The sequence below is a fragment of the Paroedura picta genome, chromosome 5 (genome assembly GCF_049243985.1).
Source record: "Paroedura picta isolate Pp20150507F chromosome 5, Ppicta_v3.0, whole genome shotgun sequence".
NCBI lineage: Eukaryota > Metazoa > Chordata > Lepidosauria > Squamata > Gekkonidae > Paroedura > Paroedura picta.
Window position 1 is genome coordinate 113,493,409 of NC_135373.1, and position 24,957 is coordinate 113,518,365.

The 24,957-nt window shown below is 42.7% G+C and overlaps 1 protein-coding gene across 22 annotated transcripts in view; it reads left to right on the top strand.

Moving 5' to 3' along the window:
• Window positions 1–204: 204 nt before the first annotated feature.
• The window catches only part of ERC1 (ELKS/RAB6-interacting/CAST family member 1), a 216,196-nt gene continuing 191,443 nt past the window's right edge, over window positions 205–24,957 (top strand). For 20 of the 22 annotated variants that reach the window (XR_013231416.1, XM_077340007.1, XM_077340011.1 and 17 more), the window contains exons 1-2: window positions 205–422; window positions 13,030–13,851. Coding sequence is in view for 21 of the 22 variants with exons in the window: in XM_077340007.1 (XP_077196122.1) it covers window positions 13,183–13,851 (669 nt within the window). In the remaining variant the exon portion in view is untranslated. Of the gene's footprint in view, window positions 423–668; window positions 690–13,029; window positions 13,852–24,957 lie in introns of those variants that run through there. The other 2 variants (XM_077340029.1, XM_077340028.1) reach the window with 1 other exon arrangement.

Consider the following 24,957-nt stretch of genomic DNA (forward strand, 5'->3'; position numbering starts at 1 on the left):
TGGAGGGTTGGAGAGGGGCGGAGCACCCACCTCTACGCAGTAGGGCGGGCGGGGGGAGAAAGAAAGAAGGGGGGGAGAGGGGCGTATGCGTGAGGCAAGGCTGCTTAGCACGTTGGTGTGTAGTACGAGCGAATCGATCGATCGATCGATGGCCGGCGTTTAAAAGCAAACGGGGGGGGGGGGGGAAGAGATCGCTAAGCGCGTGTGTGTGTGTGGCGCGCGCGCACCCGCCGGCCAAAAGAGAGAGAGAGAGCGAGAAGAAGGCGGTGCCGGCGAAAGGCTCGCGCCGAAGGGGCGGGGCTTGTCCGTCTCGCGCCGCCAGGGGCCACGGGCGTGAGGGAGCCGCCGCCGGAGCGTGAGGAGAAGGCAGCCGAGGAGCCCGCTGACAGGACAGGGGCAGGGTCGCCAGGGCGGGGCCGGAGGTAAGCCCGGTCCGGGGACGCCCCCTCCTCCGCGGGCAGCGGCGGCTGAGGGGGGCTGCGCGCTGGGAGAGCCGGCGGCTGGGCTGGGCTGAGCTGAGCTGAGCTGGGCGGGGCCCTTCCGAGGTCGCTTTCCTGGGGGGAGCATGACGGGGCTGCTCAGGCCGCTCCCTGACCCGAGGCCTATCGCCTCTCCTGCCCGCCCGAGGAGCACGGGAAAGGGCCTGCCCTGCCGGGTCCCGGGATAGCGAGGCTGCCCTGCCCATTCAGGTCTGCTGCTTCGCCCCGCCCGCCTGCCTGCCAGACAGACTCGGAGGGCCGGGGAGATGGAAATGAAGCCCACCTGCCCCTTCTCTCGCCGTGGGGGGAGGCGCGTGCTTGGCGGCTCCCTGGAGCAGCCCGGGCGCCGCCTGCCTCTTTGACTGTGGCTCGGAATGGATCCTGTCGACATTAGCGGTCCATTGCAGCTCGGTTTCCTTGCCTCGGCTGCTGCAGCGCCTTTGAAGCATCCTGGAAAGGCTTGCACAAACCCCTGCCCGCCTCCTTCTGCTCGCTATCCTGGAGTTAATGCTATCAGCGACTTGGTGTTGATGCGATTATCTTATTTGTCGCTGAGAAATCAGGTGGTGTAGTAAGTTGGCATGCTTTCCGTGCCTAAGTGGATTGATCATTCAGACGGTCCCGAGAAGGCTCTCCATAAAGTCTCTTGAAGAGTGCGTGACTGGTGTTCAACAAGATGTCTCTTACAAACATAGGAGGTGCCCTGCTGGATCAGACTGGTGGTCCATCCGGCTGAGAAGGCTAATGCAATATTAGGCAACGTTGGTAGGAGCATATAATCTAGAGCAGGGGTACTCAAACTGCGGCCCTCCAGATGTCCATGGACTACAATTCCCAGGAGCCCCTGCCAGCTGGGTAGTCCATGGACATCTGGAGGGCCGCAGTTTGACGACCCCTGATCTAGAGCAAGGGAAGTTATAATACCACCCTATTTTGGCATTAGTTATATGTCTTCTCATTTGGAATATTGTGTCTAGTTCTTGGTGCCCTTCAAGAAGGATATTGACAAGTTAGAATGTGTTCAGAGAAGGGCAGCTAGGTTGGTTGTAGGGTTTAAATCTATGCCATAAGAGTAAAGGTTGGGCATGTGTACCCTGAAAAAGAGGAGGGCAAGGGGTGATCTGATAGCTGTGTTTAACTACAAAGGGTAGATATGTTGAAGAGGGGGACAATTTGTTTAGAATCATAGTATCATAGAGTTGGAAGGGGCCATACAGGCCATCTAGTCCAACCCCCTGCTCAACGCAGGATCAGCCCAAAGCATCCTAACATTTACTGCAGTTCTAGAGCAATGAGTTCAAATGACGGGAAAGGAGGTTCCACTTCAATATTGGGAAGTGTTTTCTGATTATGAGGGCTGCTCATAGATGGAATATGCTGCCTCAGAATTTGGTGGAGTCTCTTTAGCTGGAAATCTTTAGGAGGAGGTTGAATGAACACTGGGATGGCCCTTTGTGGTCTCTTCCAGCTTTGTGTTTGATTCTGTGATTCAGTCCATTGTCCTGTTTGACAATAGTCAAGCCAGTTGCCCTGGAAGGCCAAGAAGCACCTCATAGAGGCTGAAATATCCTCTTGAGAGCCAGCATAAGTGTAGTGGTTAAGAATGATGGCTTCTAATCTGGTGAACCAGGTTTGATTCCCGATTCTTCCACATGCAGCCAGCTGGGTGAGCTTGGGCTCATCACAGCCATGATAGTCCTGTCCTGATCGAGCACTCCTGTCAGAACTCTCAACCTTACCTTACCTCACAGGGTGTCTGTTGTGGGGAGAAAAAGGGAAAGGTGATTGTAAGCTGCTTTGAGATTGCTTTGGCCAGTGAAAAGTGGGGTATCAAAAACCAACTCTTCTTCTTGTCTCTTAGCATAAATGTGTTTGATTAGTAATCTGTGTAACTGTGAATTTTAAATTGTGAGATATCTTCCATAATTTTGTTTTATCATAATCTTTGATGGTGAAACTTCACCTGGTTCTAGTAATTATGTCAGATGGGTGCGGTTTCATGTTGTGGAAGTAGCTGGTGGAGATGAGATTTTCTTAGAAGAGGCCTCCCTGTCATCTCCAGATAAAATATTATCTTGGGTGAGTATACTGGGTGGATCCATTCCAGCCTGAGGACTTGGGAAGTGTCTGTCAGCAGTGTAGGCAGTACCTGGTTATAGATTAATGCCCTGATTCAGTAAAATACATTTGGAAGAATGAACAGAAGAAGAAGAGTTGGTTCTTTTATGCCGCTTTTCCCTACCCGAAGGAGGCTCAAAGCGGCTTACAGTCGCCTTCCCACTCCTCTCCCCACAACAGACACCCTGTGAGGTGGGTGAGGCTGAGAGAGCCCTGAAAAGCCTCTCTACTTTACTTTAGATGACTCTCATTACTTTAGACAATTCTCCTGAAGTGGACAGGATGCTAACAACAACGAGGCCTACCCATGCCCATCATGGCTTCTAAAAACAATGTACATAAGAATTGCCCCTCCCCCCCTTTCCAGGAAATAGTCAACTTCTCTCTCTCAAAAGGAGAATTCCCGGAAGGACTAAAAGAAGCAGTGGTATGCCCATTGCTCAAAAAACCATCCCTGGACCCACAGAAGCCTGACAACTACCACCCCATCTAGGACCTAGTGTTCCTGAGGAAGTTAGTTGAAAGGGCTGTAGAGCAGTGGTCCCCAACCTTTTTATCACCGGGGACCGGTCAACACTTGACAATTTTACTGAGGCCCAGAGGGAGGGTAGTCTTTTTCCGATGGACGTCGCCACTGCCTGAGCCCCTGCTCCACTTGCTTTCCCACCTGTGCCCCTGACTTCCCACCGCCCGCTGGGGGGAACTGCCAGCAGCAGCTGCACAGTGCCATGCCGAGGGAGAGCCCCAGCCATGGCGGCCGCTGGAGGACACCAAAGGTGAGCTGGCGGTAGAGTGGCAGAGCAGCCCCCAAGGCAGCAGCCGGAGAGGAGGACGAGGAGGAGTGCGGCCTGGTACCGACTGATTCACGGACCGGTTCCAGTCCCTGGACCGGGGGTTTAGGACCACTGCTGTAGAGGTCACTGAGCTCAGCTTCACCAAAAAAGGAGCTTTAACTCACTCTTTACATCTTCCTGAAAACTGGCAGTGGAACAGAAAAGATGTTTGGTGAGCAGATACCAATCTCCATTGCCAATTATACCGTTCACCAGAGCTGACCAGCTCCTGGGGCTCCGGTGGAGTTTTTAGAACTTGACTCTGTTTGTTCCTGGCCACCAGTGGCCTTCTAAAGTGGTGGCCTAAGGGCATATTCCCCTGTATGTTAAATGGCTAGTTCTCCCCTATCGGGAAAGGTTTGTTGTAGGTGAATATATTCTAAACAGTTGGCTTGTTTCAGTTCTTTCCTTCCGACTTGGGGATGTATGATAGTGAGATATTGAAATTACTGATAAATAATTTCATGGAATAAAGGTGTTTTTGTCTCTAGAACAATCACCTACAGGAATTATTGCTGATGAGGTTATATTTGCTACACTGTACTGGCCTGCTCCAGTTAAGAAAATTACTTGTTCATGGTATGAGGCTTGTTTTGTTTTTGTTTTTTTTACTGTGAAGCGATATGCAGCAACATTTTTATTTTTAAAGAGGGAAAGTACCTTCAAGAAAAATAGGTATTTGATAAACTCTGAAACATTTTTAGTTGTTAAATGCAGTGGCAGTTGTGTATTATTATTACAGTATGCTTTTTCCGTAGCACAAGAGAGGTCAGTCATGAGAGGTTGGACATCTTAATATTATTTATCAAAGTGGTGACAAATATTCTATGTGATGTCATTTCAGTGTGAATCCACTAGTGCAGAACTGCAGGAGCCAGTCCAGTTCCAGATTTGTTATGGCAATGAGACTTGGCTGACTTTTTAGCTGGAGATCAAATGCAGACCTTGCAGCTATGTGCATAAACAGTTCTGTTGATTCCTTAAATTTGGCCTTTGGGATCTTGCTCATTGTACACTTGAGGCATTTAGGTGGGATGATGTAGAGCAGGGGTAGTCAACCTGTGGTCCTCCAGATGTCCATGGACTACAATTCCCATGAGCCCCTGTCAGCAAGCGCTGGCAGAGGCTCATGGGAATTGTAGTCCATGAATATCTGGAGGACCACAGGTTGACTACCCCTGATGTAGAGTATTGTAGGATGGTACCAATAATTAGAGGCTGTTTCAGAAATGGCAGAAAGCTTTGGAGCAAGTTTTAGTGGGTGCAAGTTGAATAAGCCATGGCAGGATATGCTTTTTAGAATAAGCAGAAGGTGGTGTACTTGTTTTTCTTAGAAAAAGATACCAGTGTTTGTGTACTTGACATTAGCTGTTCTAAGAGTGATTTTCAGTTGAACTATCCTAGAACATCTAGCATACCTGCCCAGTGATACTGACATAACCTTGTATTTTAACTTCCTGTCCAGACCAGCTGATGTAGCCATTGATGTGCCTTATCCTAAATGTATGCATGTTTGTAGGATTAGGATTATGCTGTTCATGTGGCTTGTGTCTGTTAGGAATCGGTATTGTTATCTAACATAAAACGATAGGCTCTTTCTTCCTTATTTTTGTTATGCTTTAGTTGTTGCTTTTCAGGGTTATGCTTTTGGGCATGTTCATCCATTATACAACAGTGTCTTGACTTCTCCACCCACAGCAATTCATTTTTAAAATAGTGAGTAAGACGCTACAATGCCTCTGGAAAGAAGATTCAAGTGACAACTCGAGTTTGGATACGCCTTGGTTGATTCTGTTTAAGATTAAGCTGGCAGTGGTATAATTAAGCCAGCACTTTCACATACATCCTGAGAACAAACAAATAGTTTCAGGGAGTAAGGAAAGATGGTGTCAATTTTTCTGGCATTAATTAGGTGTATTAAGTTAGAGCAATAAAGTTTTTGTAATTGTTGTGTTCCCATCTTGTCCTAAGGAAACCAAAGTAGAGATCTACATCTGCTGTAATTAAGGGGGGGGGGGGAAGAGCACAGAGTGTTTCCTGTCATCCAAAAAAATGTGTTGTTATGTGCTACAGCAGTCCCTAAGATAGAGCTTATGGTTATGATGACGTTCATCAACATTTAATATTCCTGCTTGTTGCATTGCTTCCTGACACCTTACATCCACCTTCCTTATCCCTTTTCAAGTTCTTTGCCATCCCGCACTCCATTAGCACAGCTTTGTCTTGCCACTTTCTTCCTTTTCCTTTTGACTAGGGGATGGCCAAACTGTGGCTCTCCAGATGTCCATGGACTACAGTCCCCATGAGCTCCTGCCTGCAGTATGTTGGTAGGGCCTTATGGGAATTGTAGTGCATGGACTTCTGGAGAGCCACAGATTGGCCATCCCTGCGTCATCCATCATTAACTTTTGTCCCACACTACTGCTTCTGCTGGTTTCAAGGTGTGCTAAATTGAGTTGATTTTTTAAAACAAATCAACCAAACTATTAAACTGTTATCCTTTGTTAACAGGCTCACAGTCCACTTAGCCCGCATACATTTTTATGTAAGATCAGGCCTGTTACTGATTTGTTAAGAAAAATGTTGATGTTCTTTGGTGTTAGTCCTGTGTCTAAATTGTCAACAGTAAGGCCAGCATTGGAGAGGCCAAACCCTTTTGGTGACCATTTTATATCTTCCCAACACACTGTTATAGGACAGCCCAAGTCAAAGTCACAAGGAACCCGTGTAGGCAGCCAGGAACGTAAATCTTTAAAAGATGAGTGAATGCGAGTACCTTTAATTGTCAGAACTTCCATCAGGTACTGGCTAAAATTTCATAAATCCTTCCTCAGTGGCTGTTACTACAATAAAAGAAAACAAAGTGAACAAGCTGTTGTATCTGTTTTGTACAAAGTAACATGATAACAATCATATACAAAGAGGTTATAACTGACCAGCCCAAGACATTGAATAGCCAAGCAGGCAATGAATTCTCAATGGATCCCAGCTGTTCCAGAGAATCTTCATAAGCGGCACCGGCCTATTCAGCATTCTTCCTCCTTCTAAGACAAACCATGAGAGAAGAAACCTATGCCAAAAGGGTGCCCCCCTCCGCAGGCAGATCCCTATCTTGCTGCCCTTCCTCCCCCTACTACAATTCTGATTAAAAATCCTTTGAAGAGTATTGGCCTGCATTACCTGCATTACCTGGGGCTCCCTTTGAAGATGTTTCAGAAGTTATAACTGGTACCAAATGCAGTAGTAAAGCTACTCCGTGAAGTGAGCAGCCTCAGAGCACACTACTCCAGTGCTGTGTCAATCGCCCTGTCCATTAATTTTTTTTCAAGCTCTATTCAAAGTGCTGCTTTACTGCCTTTAAAGCAAACCTTTCACAGTCCAGGACAGTCATGGGTATTGAATGACATTCATCCATGCCAGTTTGTTTTCATGCCCTATTCAAAGTGCTACCTACCGCTTTTAAAGCAAATCCTTCACAGTCTAGGACACTCATGGATATTGAGCAAGACACCCTACCCCCCCCCCCCGGCGTACTAGTTAGACCAGGGGTAGTCAAACTGCGGCCCTCCAGATGTCCATGGACTACAATTCCCATGAGCCCCTGCCAGCGAACGCTCATGAGAATTGTAGTCCATGGACATCTGGAGGGCTGCAGTTTGACTACCCCTGAGTTAGACTATCCATCATCAAGCCTATTATAAAAGACCACAGGCCGTTTTCATAATGTCCAGTCCTTTGGAGCTACCTGCTAGAGAGGGTGAGGACAGGGTCTTTACTTGCTATGTTTATGAAGGCCTGTAAGACAGACGCTTATTCCAGAAAGAATTTGATGGGGAGTGGATTTCTTTTTTGCCTGTGCATTTGTTGATTGTATACTTCAATATGTTTTAATTTGGTTACTTGGTTTCATTTGATCATTTATGTCCTTGCAATTTGGTTGCTGCATTGTTTCCTGGTCTAAGATATGGCAGAACTAAAAAGATTTAAATAAATATTAAGTTAGTACCCATGTTCCTTTCATCTGGCTGTTACTGAAGCATACTTTGTAAGGAGGCATGAGAGTCATTCTAGAATGGACAACTATAGAGTTAACCTTATAATGACCTTATGGCACAGTACTAATATTAAGGATATTCTGACCAAAATGGCAGGGGAAAAACCATGAGCAGAAGGCGGGTTGGGGTAGAATATTCAAAAATAAGTTTGGCATACCCTGTGGAAGATGCTAGCACATAAGCAGTAGAGAAGTATTTAGTTGTTGTAACCCATTAGCTAATTCTTACTCTGTCTAATTTGTATATGTTTATAAAACATGAAAGGTTTTAAGAGATCCCGTCAGATCTGGAAGCAGTCAGTATCCTAAACAGAGTTATAATCCACTGAAGTCAACTGGCTTAGAAAATTGTAACTTTGTTAAGTCTTGTTCTGCTGACAAGGGTAGTACAGTGGTGTGAACCAAGATGTAGGCGTTCTGGCAGTGTTGGTACATGCATCAAGGAGATGCATTTGCCCGTTTTATATCTCACTTGTACACTTAGTTAGATAACGGGCATGCCTTTGCCCTCATAAAAGTTTCAGATGTTTAATTTTGATTAAAAAACCATGTGCATGCCTTTATCATTGGATTGAAAAGACATTTGATTCTGCTTTTTCCTTCGTTCTTTGTTCCTTGTCCTGGAGTATTCATTTGAAATCTACACATGTTGTTGTGGGGATGACCAGGGTTAAGATTTGTTTCTCTCACTTGTTTTATCCGTTCATTTAGGCAGGCTCCTGGATTTATCCCTTTGAGATGTTACGCATATGTTTGTGGAGGGCTTGAACTATTTCCCCAGTTTTTCTGGCAATGAAGTATATATTCCTGAAAAGGGTTATGTGCTGAAATAACCTTACATTCTCTTATGTAGATTATACATTTGAGCATTTTAAAATGACATTTGAGTACACCAGATGGTATGACACCTGCTGCTTTTTCTGGTACCCATGTCGGAGTATGACTCATTTTCATTTTTGTAGTTGATTTAAAAATAAATTTCGTGAAGAAGGTTGCCAGGTCCTCTTTTGCTTGGAAAGTCAAGTTGCTCTTTAAAAGTGTCTTGACTTAGTAAGAGACTGTGTATCTCCAGAACCTCCTGCCTTACCCTTGTTTCTCCACCATTGTTCCCACAAAAGTTGCAACATCTAGAAAACTGTGTGCTTGGTAGTATAATATTGGAGAAGGAGGTCTTGCACCTGCATGGTGTCCTGGTGCCTTTAGGTGGGATCTCTTGTAAGGGACCTGCCAGTCATATTCATGAAGGATGTGAAATTCCTGGGCAAGCATATGTTAGATTAACTAAGAACAAATTGAGAACATTTCCATTTGTATGTCCCATTTGTATGTGTAATCTCAGTTACTAATGTAGATTTAGTATGCTTTTACTTATTAATTCATTTAATGACCTGCTTACATCCGTGGGAGGTCCTAACTTTATAGTATCACAAGCATAATTTATGTCAATGCTTTTAATTATGTATGCCATGGTTGATAATTCCCTCAGCTCCATTCTCATCTCCCCTGTCACTGAATATTCTGATTTTAGCGTGCGCCACATCCACAACCCTAATATTGATTCTATGAATATGATGTTCAGTCTCCATAAACAACTTTTTGTCTAAATCCTCAAGCATGGAGACATCAAACACATGTAGCTGAAGGGCCAAACCCTTCATCAGTTTCCAGATGATGTACTCCTATGTCTTCAGTGAAAAATCAGACTTTGACCACTTTTAAAATCCCTTGACTTTCCAATCCCCATGTGCCACCATCCAATGTATTTCCAGCTAAATTTTTTTAATGAGCGCCATTACTGACCTTAACTGGCACAGCATCCCTAGGTAGCATCAAAGCCCCTGTACTTTGCACTCCATGTGCTACTGCTTGACATCTATGATCCTTTAATGTGCCAGAATGGATGCCCACGCATCCTGCCAGCCTCAATATCTGTCACCCAGGCTGCTTCTGCTGCCCACAGGCAACCAACCACTTTACCCTTCCCTAAAATGCTGTCAGATTGAAAATTCTGCCCTTTCCATAGTCACTTTAATCTCTACTGATAATTTAGATAAGACGTGGAGAAGCTAAGACTTGCATTTGTAATTGTTAGTAGGTTTGCTGTCTTTGTCCTACTTAAATGCATTGCTTCCTTTCCCTGAATATGATGCGACAGGTACTATGATCCTTATTGGAAACCTCAGCGGAGCTGGTCAGTCCTGTACCTAGTTAATTGTTATGATCGCTCTTCTTCAGTCAAACGATACTAAGTCATAGGCATCCAAATTCAGGTTGGTTTCTTTCCCAGTAACTGCATTCTTAACTGCAGTGTTGTCCTGGCTAAGAATATCTGTTATTGGAAAAGAAATAATTTTCAACAGATGAAGGCACTCTTATTTGGACATTGCAGCTTGTTGGAGGTAGTTGAGAGGTATCTGGATTCATACTGGAAAAGGAGGGTGGAAAGATGGAAGACAGGCAAATGGTCTATCTTAGGGTTCAGCTACAAATTGCAAAGTCCTTGTGTTTTTTGGGGAGCAACATGTGGACTTTGCATCACATTTCTGATGGGAATTATGCGCCTTCCAGGCATATACTGGGTTTTTCCAGATGCAGGGGAAAGCACTTGTAGTGTACCCCCACCCCACTTTTTTAATATCCTCAGAATATCCCCTGAAACCTCATAGCCACATAAGTAGTATAAGTATTGCAGAGTTCAGTGATATGAAAACAGGGATGAAAATGTCTACAGTGGCTTCTCTCTGCATGCCATGGTCGCTTGCAATAGGGAACTGGTGTGAATCTGGGAGATGCAAAATTGTAATTGCATATTTGATACGAAGTCCTTGTACTGTTCCTCAGTGAACATGAGGGCTTCATAATGTGTAAGACCTCAACCTAGCTCCCATTCATTGCTGAGTCCTCAATTTTGGGCCGTTTGACTGGGAGAAGAGTGAGTCCAGGCAGACCGTTGGGCAGCTCCAAGGCTCAGGAGGGGTTGGTGGTAGAGGGGCCTACCTTGTCCTAACTCCCACCCACTGGGAGGGGGGGAGGCAGAGGGACATGGGGCAGATTTTGAAGGATGGATTCTATGGTACTGAACCTCACTAAGGTCCTTGTTCACCCAGGTTCTGTCTCCAGATCTCAGGAGTTTCCCAGCCTAGATCTAGGAATGCTTACCCCTTCCTTTAGGTTGTCAATTCCCTCTGGCCTCTGGTGGTGCGTGGAGGTGTAAGGTTGCTAGATCCCGGTTGAGAAACTCTTGGGGGAGTTGGGGATGGAGCCTGGAGAATACATAAATCTCTGTGGTGTCCAGTGCCACAGAGTCTAATTTCCAAAGCCATTTTTTTCCAGGGAAACTGATCTCTGTAGTCTGGAGATGGGTTTTAATTCCAGGGGATCCCCAGATCCCACCTGAAGACTGGCATCCCTAGGCAAGAGTCACTACACCTCGATCCAATGCAAGGGCTGGGCACAGCCTGTGCATAGATTTTTTTATTCCTAGTTTTCCCCTTGCCCTGGCAGGCATTTCCAACCCTAGGAAAATATATTCTCAGGTCTTACTAGGATTCCCAACCTTTATTGTGTTACTATGTCACTGGTGTTTAATCTTAGAAGTCACATATTTGACCCACAAATCATTCTTTTAGATAAAAAGCAACCTTCAATTTGGCTTGTTGACATTATTGTGAGTATACTTTTAGCAATTGTGAGAGCATGACAAAAATATTTATGTATATTGTAGATTTCATTTTAATGTAGATTGTAGAGCAGACTTTCTTCCAAATACCTTGTTTCTTCCAAATATATTGTTTTCCTTTGACTCAGAAGCAAGCCATACTGTGATCAGTGGGATTTACTTCCCATTGAATGGTCATAAATTTGCAGCCTAAATTAATTTTTCAGCATGCTATTTCTCTCTCTGGTGCTTTAAAAAGGCAGTATTCCCTTAAAGCCAGGAGTGACAAGTGCTCATGATGTGTTCAGGATCTTTAGCAGTGCACTACTACTCTCTAACCAGAAATAGTAGCAGTGATTCAGAGGAAAGAAAATGGGTAGAAGGGCAGCTGGCTAGTCATTTGTCACTTTGCTCTACTCAGGAAGAGCATAGAGTGATTTACCCAAGAGTTCTAGGCAATCTCTCAAGCAGCCAATCTGCCTGCTTCCATTCAGCAGAAGAACTACATCATGTGCGCGATAAGGTGGGGTGGAAGGGTCTATCCTAACATAATTTACTGTTCTGCTTCTTGTTCTAGGCAAGTAGGTGAGTGGTAAATTTACTGTTATATGCTTCCTAGCTTTATTTTCTTTAGCGTTTTTGCTAAACTTTGAGCCCGAGAATCTGTCAAAAGTAAACTGACATGTAGTGGTTGGATGAATATGTATATATGGTTATGCTACTTACAGAAATTTTTTACCTGCATCTTACATAGTAAACCACATAAACCTTTTAAAAAAAATCTGTGTCAAGGGGATGTCTACATCAGGGGTAGTCAACCTGTGCCAAACGGATGTCTACATCAGGGGTAGTCAACCTGTGGTCCTCCAGATGTTCATGGACTACAGCTCCCATGAGCCCCTGCCAGCAAATGCTGGCAGGGGCTCATGGGAATTGTAGTCCATGAACATCTGGAGGACCACAGGTTGACTACCCCTGGTCTACATGAATAAAAATTAGCAGTCGACTATCCCCCCCTCCTATTGTGGAAAAGTTGACAGTTTGAATATATAATGCTAGTTACACAAAGAAGGTCAGTGGGCACATGGGTGAGTGGAGTAATATAGTGTCAGTGATGTCTTAACAGTTACTTGTTCTGACTGCTGGGAAAGGCTAGCATACTAAAGGGTCCACTTCAGAGGTTGTAGTATGTGGTTAGATTCTAATGTCTGAATCTGTAGACTGCTTTTTTTTTCAGTGTATTTTTCTGGGTTTATAGGAAGGGAATTTTGTTTTATCAAAGGGTTATCTATCAAGATTTTGTCACTTTGGAGTCTGTTTCAGAAACTGCTTGAAACTGTTTATACTTTCTCAAGCAATACCCCCCCCCCAAAAAAAAACCCATGTCTCAATTGTCAGTTTAGCAGATTAAAAGCAGCAGTGAAAGCTGAAGAACCTTCTTTAAAATTACATCAGAGCAGCATTTTGTACATGAATGTTTGGAAAGCATGTTCTACTACTTCTATGTTATTTGGACCTGAATTTGATCTTTGCCTTCTCTGTTTTGGGGTAGGTTTTATTGAGTGCATAGATAATGATGACAAGGAGTGAAGCAGAAAGCTTTAAAGTAAGAAGGTATAGTTTAAATGGACATAGACTGACAGGACAAGAGCCTCTTGAGGTACAGGGTGATTAGGCAGCTGACATGCTGTCTGAAGCTCTGACCATGAGGCTGGGAGTTCAATCCCAGCAGCCGGCTCAAGGTTGACTCAGCCTTCCATCCTTCCGAGGTCGGTAAAATGAGTACCCAGCTTGCTGCGGGGTAAAATGGTAATGACAGGGGAAGGGAATGACAGGAAATGTGGTCTGTTGAACAATGCTGATCTAATGTCTGTATTTTTGCTACAGATTATGATGACTGACACCATGAAGCTTTAACCTCAGAAACAAATGGTTGACATACCATAAATATTGATTGGCCTTAAGCTGACTAGCAACCATAGTGAAGAAGCCTCACAGGAGCTCTTTCTTCCTTAATAACCCTATATCACAAAATCAATCATGTATGGAAGCGCTCGATCAGTTGGAAAAATGGAGCCAAGTAACCAGAGTCCTGGACGTTCACCAAGACTGCCACGATCGCCGCGGCTGGGCCATCGTCGAACCAACAGTACGGGAGGCAGCTCTGGAAGTAGTACCGGGGGTGGCAGTGGCAAAACACTTTCTATGGAAAATATCCAGTCCTTAAATGCTGCTTATGCCACTTCAGGCCCCATGTACCTAAGTGACCATGAGAATGTGGGTGCAGACACGCCTAAAAGTACCATGACTCTTGGCCGATCAGGGGGGCGTCTGCCTTATGGTGTAAGGATGACGGCTATGGGTAGCAGTCCCAACATTGCCAGCAGTGGGGTTGCCAGTGATACTATTGCATTCGGAGAGCATCACCTTCCTCCTGTGAGCATGGCATCTACAGTGCCTCATTCACTGCGACAAGCTCGGGACAATACTATAATGGACCTGCAGACACAGCTCAAGGAAGTGTTGCGGGAAAATGATCATCTGCGCAAGGATGTAGAGGTGAAAGAAAGCAAACTTAGTTCCTCCATGAATAGTATCAAGACATTCTGGAGTCCTGAGCTGAAGAAGGAAAGAGCCTTGAGGAAAGATGAAGCATCCAAGATAACTATTTGGAAGGAGCAGTATCGAGTTGTACAAGAAGAAAACCAGGTTAGTAGCTTAAGAACTTTTAGGCTGTCGACATGTGATCTGTAAGAGGAAGATCATATATTTGTTTTGTTGAGTGTCTTTTTGGGTAGCTTTCATGGGTGGTCCTGGGTTGTGTCTTTTGAGGTAAGTTATTCTGTTGATCCTTGGTTGATATATCCAGTAACTTAAGGTAGTGTCATGTGGTATGAAAATATGCAGTGTGTTTTTGCTTGAGCAGTCATATCTGTTACATGAAGAACATGGATAATAATTAAATAGAGAAAATATCTCATCAGTTCATTCTTTCTCTCCAAAAGTATTCTCAGTGTTCATTGCAGATATTCATAAATCTTAACAGTCCCTCAGAACAGTTCTAGCTTCATAATTTAGGAATTGTTGGAAGCCATGCATTTAATATGCAAATGTTTCTGAAAATCAGCTGCCAAATTTTCTTTAAAAAGAAGTACACATCTTAAAATGTGAAGACCAGAAGAAAAGAAAATATTGTGTTTGTGTGTGTTTGAGAGTGCCCCTCCAATTTCCCCTAGGGATTTTTAAATTTTGGGGCAGAATTGGGAAGCACTGGGAGGAACCCTTCTATGACATATTGTCTCAGTTCAAGTGAGAACAACATTTTCTTTCAAAACATTCCACTTGTTCGAGATGCACATCCTCAGTTATTTCCATTTGGAAAAAAATGAGAAATCTGGAAGGGCACTGATACTCCCATAGTATAAACACATACAGAATTTAAAGATTTTTTTTGTTTAAATGTTAATATTTTTGGCATCAATTAATATATTGAGATATTTATTTATAGATTAAAGAATTTGGTGTATTCAGTGTTACCAAGTTTGGATGAATATTTAAATATGATGGTACTCCAACCTGTTGTGACTCTGAGAGAGTTTACATTCAAAATAATACACTTTTCTTTGTTTGCTTCAAAATCTGTTTGCCCGATGACAAAAACCTATACATCTTATGGTAGCATAGCATACAACAGTTTGCAATTCCTCTGTAAGTGTAGATATACTTGCAATTTTTCATATAGGAAACAAAGGTATTTATACTTAAATTTAAAATTATGCCAGATATTAAAATGTATACGCTAAGTTCCAAATAGTTATTTAAATCAATAAGAAATTTAGGTTTGATAGGAAAGTAAGTTGATTTTCCATCTTGTTGTGCAGCCCCACATTGGGACTGCACAAGCGCAGGTCAGCCACGGAAGTCTTTTCTAGCTAAAGCCCTATAGGGGGCACTACCGCCCCAACACAGTGCGCATGCATGCAGGCTCCTGCTGAAACGCACATGTGATATGGGTGGAGTGCCCCTTTAACTCTCGGTTCTGAACTGCTGCCGAAAGCACCAGCCAAGACCCCAAGACAATAGGTTCACAGCGGGGATGGAGGGAGGAAATGTGTGTCTGCACACAAGGCATAAATGAACAACAGTTACAGGTAAGTGAAACCCTATTTATTTAATATATTACAGTTTGCTCTCAGAATTTTTTTCTGAAAACAAATACATTTCTTCTCATAGGTAGTGTACCTGGGACTTTATTAAGGTAATGTCATAACAGACTTTCAAATTTCATTTCGGTCTCGCACAGGGTATTCCCACTGTCACTAAGTAGTTTGGTGTTCTTTTCTGTATTGGGCATCTACTTTTGTGGCCCGAAGTGTTGCTTATATCAGGAAATCTAGACATGGTAGTGGAGAAGTCCACTTTAAAAGCAGGCGGGGGGCCTGGGCTTCCTCTTCTTCCTGTGGGAGGCGAGGGAGAGTGATGAGGCTGCAGCAGGGGGATGTGAATGGTCTGCCCTCAGTGACAGGGAGGAGGCAGGCAAGATTGGCAGGGCCTCTATAGAGGAGATGTCAAGCCCTTCCTGAGCTTGGCAGTGGTGAGGAGGTCGGTGACAGCTGCTGGGCCTTGTTGGAAAATGGGGCCAGCCTTTGTGCACAGCCTGTGGTTGGCCCTCAGTAGGGGAGGACCCTTCCACTGAGGGGCAATCAGAAAGCTGGGACAGAGCATGTCAGGCTTCTGATTGTCCCTCAATGGGAGGGCTTTCCCCCCCGAGGGCCAGTCAGAGGGCAGGCACATTGTTAGAGGTATGGTCACAATTTTATGTGGTACAATTAATGAGAGCCTTACGGAACTTTATGAATAGGTATCATAAAGTTCGTATGTTCGTACATTTGTATGATATTGATCATGTGTCTACTTTAAGGAAATAATCTTTATGACAGAACAGTTGATATAGGTAGTTGAACTAGGGCACATCTTTAAGTCGTAGTTCTGAATCTTGGCAGTCTCTTCTCCGTAAGACCCTTTTCCAACTTAAAGAAATTAACGTGAATTTGACCTGTTGAGTATAGCTTATCAGATTCAGGTATTAATCAAAGTGTGGATGTGTTTTGTTTAAAACATTTGGAAAAGATTATCATTAGCCCATCCAGTTTCTCTGTGTTTCGTTACTATACTGCATAAAAAGACAAATAGCAATAAATGGCACTTTGGAAAAGTAGCAATAGATTGCAGTTAAAATAGTGTGTTCCAGTAAAAAGCGGAAAATAAGTTTGGGTCAGATGGATACCAAAACAAAATGTTGATAGTGAAAGCACAATGTCTGTTCAACGATAATTTTGGAACTTTTGTCTTTAAGAGTTAATATCCCAGTCTAACTAAACTAATTAGATAGTGATTGTACTTAGGTATTTTAAATATAAAATACTATAAAGAGAGCTTGTTTGTAAACCTATAACTGCATTTTGGATCACCTAAATGGCTTCTTACATAATTAGAGAGGCCAATATGCCCCCTTCTCTATCCTGTTTCCATCATTCCTTACTTCCATTCTAATTATTCACTTAAGTTAATTGCCAGGGTTTTATTCTCTGAGCCTGCTATAATTATATCTATAATTGTAGGATTGTAGAACTTTGGTCCAAGCAAAAGAGGGGTACTTCTTAAAGGCAAATTGGAGCATGCTGTGAGAAACTACGGATAGTAATTAGTAGATTATAGTTAGTTTACCCCTAATTAAACTGAATTAAATTGTCTTATGCCATCAATATCTGTTGTAGTTGGCCATTTCTGTCCTTTGTAAAGATGATCAGGTTAATGAGATTTACTCTAATTAAACAGATAGGCTTTGGACACAGCCTTTGCATAGGGATTTCATTGTAATGTTGAGTAAGCACCTGGACTTCCAGTTGTACAACATGCTAATGTCAAGATTCAGTCTGTAAAGTTTCCACCATAAGTCAAAGAAATAACTGAAGGACACATTTCATTTTTTTTCTGATTCAGATTTCTAATCTTAATTGGAATTTGTTTTCCTGTGGAGTAATTACATTTTCCCACTGCAGATTTGCATTTTCAAAATCAATTAAACACGATTAAAAGATGGTGGTTCAGAATGTGTACGGGAAACAACTATAGTACCAAATATCTTTTAAAGGGCAATGGCCGAAACCAGCACTTTGCTTTAATACCTTCACGTATGTTCTTATGCAGCTTTTAAAGTCTTACTTTTCAATGCAGAAGATGCTTTAAAGAAGGACTAGAAGCTTCTGAAACATAACAAATCTTAGCAAATCATGTCTGTTCTCTTACTAGAATCAACCATGTTAGTTACTTTGTGGTTCAGTTGTTAGAATATGCAGAGGGACAGGACAAAGCACCTTGACTCCTGATGGATTCTCATTCCTACATATAACGGAACAGAGTTGATAAAAGAATCATGTTGCACAACTTTTTTTTTTCTCCATGCAATCCTGCAGGATGCTATGACTTCAAAACTACTGGTCAGTTTGCATGATTACCTAATCCTTTTGTGAATCTTCAAGGTGTCTAAGAATTCCGTTTTATTACAGCATAGTGAAATGATTGTCGTTCTGGAAGTTGCTTCAGCCTGTCCAACTCAAGTTTGAGTTTTTTAAAATTTGTTCTGCCCCCTTCCTCTGTTTCCCCTGTTGGGGGTGGGGGCAAGAATTCACTTTTAGTCTTCCATTAGGTGATGTCATCCGCACTGATCCTCTTGGATGGAGGTGCCTTAAAGGTACAGGTATCTCCTGTGCAAGCACCAAGACATGTCTGACCCTTGGGGTGACGCCCTCTAGCGTTTTCATGGCAGACTCAATACAGGGTGGTTTGCCAGTGCCTTTGTAAGGAGGTGCCTTACAAATCTTAAAATTGCAAATAAACTGAAGGGGCCTTGCAATCCATATGCCCAGTCTCTCAAGATTTTGTGATTAGCTTTCAGATTACAACCATCTGATTATACTTTGTTCTTAAAGAGTAGACATGTTCTGTGGCTTGTCACTGCAGTTTTGTTTTGACAAGTTCCCTGGTGCGTCTTCATCTGCCACCTGCATCAGCAGACAGTCTTGACAACATAATGCTCTAAAATGCCCATATGCTAGGATACTGATGATCTCCTCGGCTGTTCTGTCACAGATTGCCTTCTACAGGTTCTTTTGACCAGCATTTTCTCCATAATACTGTATTGTAAACCAACTATTGTCACAAAGATTAACCTTTAAAGGTCCCAAGGTGAACAAAAACATTGGATTTTTTAAAATAGTAGTTCTCTTTAAATTTCGTCTCCCCCTATGTAATATGACGGCTTTTAAAACCTTGAGTTAAAGGTTAGTTTTCTGGATTAGAGAATTGGAGCAAATGTTATTGACTTTTGAGGGGGCATGCAATATATTATATAGGGTTGCTAGGCTTTCCACTTGTCACCTTTGTTCCCTGCTGTCAAAAAATAAAAACACCAGCATCATCCATGGTGTGTTATATTACTCCTGGGGAAAATCTGGAATGACACCATGGGAAGCCTGCATACCTACTCTCGCCTTAAATCGCCACCTGTTTCCCCCCCCTCCTCAGTCCTCCTTGAATCTGCCTCTTAATACTTGTGCTCCTTGTGTTTGTGAATTCCTGTGGACAGGAAAGGAAGGGGAGGGTGGGCCCAGATTGGGAAGTCATCTAGGAGAGGAGGAGCAAAAGAGGTGGCAGCCCTCAGAATGAGGCTGGCTCATAATGGGCCCTGCCTCCTCTTCTTCTCTAGGTGGTGACGCTGCGGGGAAGGGAACTGGAAATATAGTAATCTTGTTTACATTTAGTTTTCATTATTGTGTGAAGCTGGAAGGGTAAAAGCAGTTGGAGAACTAAACTGGTAATCCGTTAAATTTTTATTTATTTATTTTACTTCTAATCTGCCACTCATGGCAATGCCGGCTTCTGATGGCTTACAACAATTTAAAATACAATATATATAATATACACATCATTAAAAACCTAAAAATAGCCCAATACTAATATAGCCCAAGCTATATTAATTGGCATAATCCCACAATTAAAGCTGTTTAAGGGGTAAAATAACAATGGTAAAATAAAATGGCCAGATGAAAGCACCTGGCTTTTTGGGGGAGTGATAAGGTAATTTCTTTTAATTGATGGTTTCCTTGAACAAAGCTAAATATGTGGTCCCCAGAAGTGTGTAAATGAATCTACTAGTTTATCCCTTGTGCTAATTTGGACATAATTCTTCCCCATATCTATTTTTGTACATTAGTATTTCATGTTAATTCTTCGTATCCTAGTTTCCTGTTTAGTTTTCCTTCACTATTTTGGATCTGCAAAAGTGGATGTATCAGATAAACATGGGAGAAGGTAATTGTCAAGAAAGCCTGTAAACATGGCCTGTTCATAAGACAATTTTTGCTGGCCAGAGATAAACAATACAGGTGGATATATAAACTCTGGTTTCTTAGACCGGAAATAGTCCGAAAAGTGAAAGTTGGAGACAGTACAGTAACTGCATGGAGAAATCAACAGAAAGATTAGATTGCTCTTGAAGTTGGATTATAGGACTGAGAACATTAGGGAAGGTATTAATTAACTTACCTCCTAATAGAATAAGCTTCTCTTGGCAAGCTACCACCAGCTAAGATGGGCACAGGTCCCATTTGTGACCAGTCAGTCTTTTGGCCCAAGTGCACCTAAGTATTGTTGGGTGCTTGTGGCAGAAACGCATACAAATAAACAGTGGTGTTACACAAACAGGAAGTCTCCTGATTTAATTGGGGGAATTAGCAATTTAATTGGAGACTATGGGTTTCCACCTATATATACCAGTTATTCCCTTAAGAAACGTTAAAAAAATCAAATGTAAACAAGAAAGTTGTTTTATTAAGGGGAATTTAGAGGGGTGAAACCGCAAACAATGCATCCTGGAGCATCCTGGAGCTTGTATTCAAACCCTTGTTGCTACATCTGGGAAATAATAATTCATTGGAAACTAGCAAATTGTCTTTCTTATTCTGAACTCTGGCTTGGATCCTTTTTTGGTAGCCTTTCTGAGCTAAGACTTGAGCCATTTTAGTGGCATCCAGTGTTCTATCTCATCCATTATATATATATACTAGTAGTAGAGCCCGCTGAAACCAAAATTCAGCGGGCGCTAGGGGCCTGGGGAGCTTCCCCCCCCCATCTGGAAAAAAGCTCCCCAAGCTGGGGAACTTTTTTCCTCCCCCCCCCCCCCCCCCCGATCTGGGTAAAAGCTCCCCAGGCCCCGGGGAAGGCAATCCGCAGCTCGGATAGTCTTATCAATGGAAGTTGGAAAGGAGAAAATTCTTGGTTGGCTTCAAGCATGGTATAGGGATGCTGGTTGCTCTACCATCATCATTCTGCCTCTTTCCACCAACACCACCCCACTGTGGATTTCTGGAGTATCTCTAGTGGAAACAAATAAGAGGGCTTGGAAAATACAGAAACAGGCATCTCAAGCCTGTAAATGAAACAGTAATGCAGCGCTGTATGTAATAACAAGGGCCAGCCTGGTAGTGGTTGGAGTGACAAACTAGGATCTGAGAAACCCAAGTGTGAATTCCCACTCTGCTTTGTGGGCTTGCTGGATGACCTTGAGTTTGTCACATATACTGAGCCTAATAAAACCAAGGTCAGTGATATAAGCTGGTTTCAGTCCCTACTGGGGAGAAAAGGGGTATAAATGAACTAAATAAACATACCTAAATCTTCACCATTCTACAGACTTTCCTGTGATATCCGTGCTTGAACAAATTTGAATGTAGAGGAAAATATTGATTATAACGTAATATAATAGTGTATTGTGTTTGTGGATCAAAGAGAAGTGGCCAGGACTTAAATTATTTTGCCCACTGATCAGCCAGCTTTCCCTTTGAGAGGTTTCATGATTGCATCATGTGACACTGGATAAACTTCTAGCCAGGCCTAGAGGGATAGCTGCTGTTTAGCCACTCCTGTAATGGCTCCAGCCTTTTGAATGCCTACTTTGACTTGAAGAAGATTCAGAGGTGGTTAGGGTTAGAACTGAGGAAACCAGGGCCAGATCCCCATTCTACCATGGAGTTCACTGTGAACTTGGGCCAATCACACAGGGAGGGGAGAGCGAAGGAATGCAGGGTGGCATACATGGAGGAAGGGCTAATATAAACATACAATATAAGAGATACTTTTTAATAAGGTGTTTTATCCTGCTTCAGCCATCTTAAATTTAATCACTGCCAACAGCAGGACAAGTAATCTTTCATGCTCTCTTTCCCATGTGTCCAAGTTATTCATTTTTGGTTGTCCCTGCTGATGTATCCTGCATATGCACCCACACGTACATCCTTAAACTAAATGGAGTTATTCATATGGTATAATAGAGTTGACAAATGTACACGCTCCAAGTATTTTTCAATAGAATTTTAATCCCTTGGTTTTTCTGCTGCCTTTGAGATAATTCAGCATAAGAGCTCTTTTAAATGCAAGTTGGTTTGTGGAATTGCCAGTTACATTAAATCCTATTAAAATCAGAGCTTGGCATCTAAAGTGAGCTTTAAACATTATAAAAATAACCCTCACATTTCCATACAAATATAATTCCCAATGTCCCTGAGCAGTCATGAAGTGAACATGCATTGTGCTCTGAAGTTAGCTAAATTGTACATTGCAATGGTCCTGCTGGACACATGATGTTAGCCCTTTTTTTAAGGTTTTGTGTATGAACCAAAAAACGAATGTCAAGGAATCCCTTTAGAGCAGTGGTTCTCAACCTGGGGGTCAGGCCCCCTTTGGGGTCGAACAACCCTTTCACGGGTCACGGCTGGCAGGACAAGCAGCTTGGCTGGGGGTGGGCATCCACATAACAGTATTGCAGGGTAGATTGAGCTAGAGCGTTTGTCTGTCTGGAACAGTGGAAAAGAGAGAGATCGGCATGGTGGGACAAGAAGCAGAACTGAACTGAGAAACCCCTGGAAAAAAAAACAATTTATATACACTCATGAACAATGGGTCTTCACACAGTTTTGGTTTAATTTCTGTGAAAGAACACTTGCATAATTTTATGGTTGGGTGTCACCACAACATGAGGAACTGTATTAAAGGGTCGCGGCATTAGGAAGGTTGAGAACCACTGCTTTAGAGAGACTACCATTACCACCAGTGTTGAGGCAGTAGGTTCTGCAGATTTTCCTGTGTTTTTAGAGCTAATTTACATGATTTATTTCCTTTAGAAAGTTGGACTTTGTTCATAGTACAATGAACTTTTCATAGAAAGTTGGCCCTACAACTTGTAGTTCATATTACAATGGTTGCTAAATTCTTTGTACATCAAATACTGTACCCCCAGTTTCGAGGCATATATTCAAGAAATTGCAGTCCTTACTATGCAAATCTGTATCTGTCTTTCAGTATAATTTATTACTCTAACCATTATGGTCAAAGCCAAAACTAAAGAAATATCATCACTCTAAAACTTCGTAAATCATTTCTAGTGTTCAGAAAATTGGAATCTGAACACATTTCACACACGTTTACAGGGAAGGAAACCAGATAAATTAATATATTATTACATTTTAGCCATTCACCAAATTAACCTCAAGCCACTTTTTTGATTTCTGAGCAGCAGACTTCTGCTTTTTAATGAATTTGTCATGGTTATCCAGTAAAAAGAATCCAAGTGTGTGGATTAAATTTTCCTGATAACTCTTTGAAAGAAAGAAGTGTTAATAGCAGTTTTCAGCATCTCTTTCAGTAAATATTTCATCATCATTTCTTCACCTATAATTACATTCTGTGCTAATAACAGTGCCGTAGTATCTGTCCAATGCTCACCAGTGCCACATGGCTTCAGCTTCTGTTATACCCAAAGGCTTGTAGGCTGGGAACAGTTCAGTTTCTGCCAAATGTATTGTTTGTGCTGTGGTTAAACGCGCCACAATAAAGCATGTTAAAAGAGTAGCAGAATCGTCTGGGACACCAGAAGGTGCTTCTACCAGTGATATTTATATGTGACATGTGCAGTCCGTGTGCAAGGTATCATGTAACTTAATTTCAAGGAAGTTCAAGAAACATATCTGGATGCCATCCAAAATTAACTGAGAAAATATTAATGCTACAGTTTCCTTCATGGTGCGTAGGGATATGCTTTTTGCTGGAGGGGAGGGAGCTTAAAATTAGGCTTTATACTTTGAATGTGATAATTATTCTGTGATGCAGCCCTGATATGAATCTGCTTCCAAGCAGGAAGTGTTAAAATTATAATGCTACCTGCTGGTCAGCATTAAATATGTAGGAAAGCTTGATTAGCTGCCCTGCATTATAATTCACCAGAGTCTTGAGCCATAATTGCAGAAGCTGGAAGAGAAAAGAACAGACACCGCTAGGAAGAGGTGAGAGCCAGTGTGAGAGAATATAATGAGTGGCAAATAAAAGAAGCCAGACATGAAGTGCAAGCCAGTAGCTTGATGGGTAAGATGGAATCAGTGAGACAAACCTGAGTTTCCTGCATAGTGCAGGTGGTTGGACTAGATGACTCATGAGGTCCCTTCCAACTCTATGATTCTATGATTCTGTGAAACTTGAACGAAGACCAGAAACCAGGATCAGAGCCAGGTGACCTTAACTCATGCAATTACCTTAATTATGACTGTACAGGGCTAAAGGGGTTGAATGTCAGGATGAAAACTGTACTAAAGGAAAGTATGTGGTTTGAACAGTTAAAACAAGAGGCTGGAAGGTAGACCTAGGTGGCAGGGGTAAACCTAGGTGTGAAGTCACAGTAAGTACAAGCTGAGCTAGAAGCCTAAGAGCATTTAAGATCATTTTTAATAATAAAAAAGAGCATGTTGATGCACCTCCTAGACACCTGTGTACTATAATTTTCTGTGCCTGTTAAGTCATCATAAAGTATGATCAGTAAGCACAAGGGTATGTTTCACACATTATAAGCCACCCAACATCATATTGTGATACAGCATAGGCAATCTCTATATGAAAGCTGGACAGAGGCCAGTTGAAAACCTGTATCCCCAACACTTTTCTATCCCAGTATTCCATCAAACTACTTGCTAAGATGTCATTGAAGACTGTTACTTCACTCTGTCTCGTTGAAAGCACCAGCTTGATCATATCAGTTTCCATCCTTCTTCTTTCCATGGGAAGGAGTTTGGGAGGAAAAGGAGAGCAAAGCAAAAGGAGGCTAGAAAGGGTCATAGAGGAAAGCGTAAAAGAGAAGGGGGGCACTTCAGGCACAAAATAGATGGAATAAGAAGGAAGGGAGATATGTACCACAATACAAAAAAAGCAGAGAAGCCCACTTTACGCCACCACTTTAAACTTCAGGTTCCTGCTGGCTCATTGCCATCACTACTACTTTTATGTGCTGACCAGCTCTGATTATTTCCATTCTGATGAACTGAGAAACCCCAGAAAAAAAACAATTTATATACAATCATGAACAATGGATCTTCACGCCTTTTGTCAGTTTTGGTTTAATTTCTGTGAAAGAACACTTGCATAATTTAATGGTTGGTGGTCGCCACAACATGAGGAACTGTATTAAAGGGTCGTGGCATTAGGATGGCTGAGAACCACTGTTCTAAGATTTCATCAGGATGCGTACTGTTAAAGGTATTGACCTTTAAGGTTATACGCGGCATGGGTCCCGTCTACCTGCGGGACCGCTTGGTTGCTTATGCCCCCTGCAGGGCACTCCGCTCTGCGGGTATGAATTTACTGGTTGTCCCGGGCCCACGGGATGTTCGCCTGGCCTCGACCCGGGCCAGGGCCTTTTCAGTCCTGGCCCCA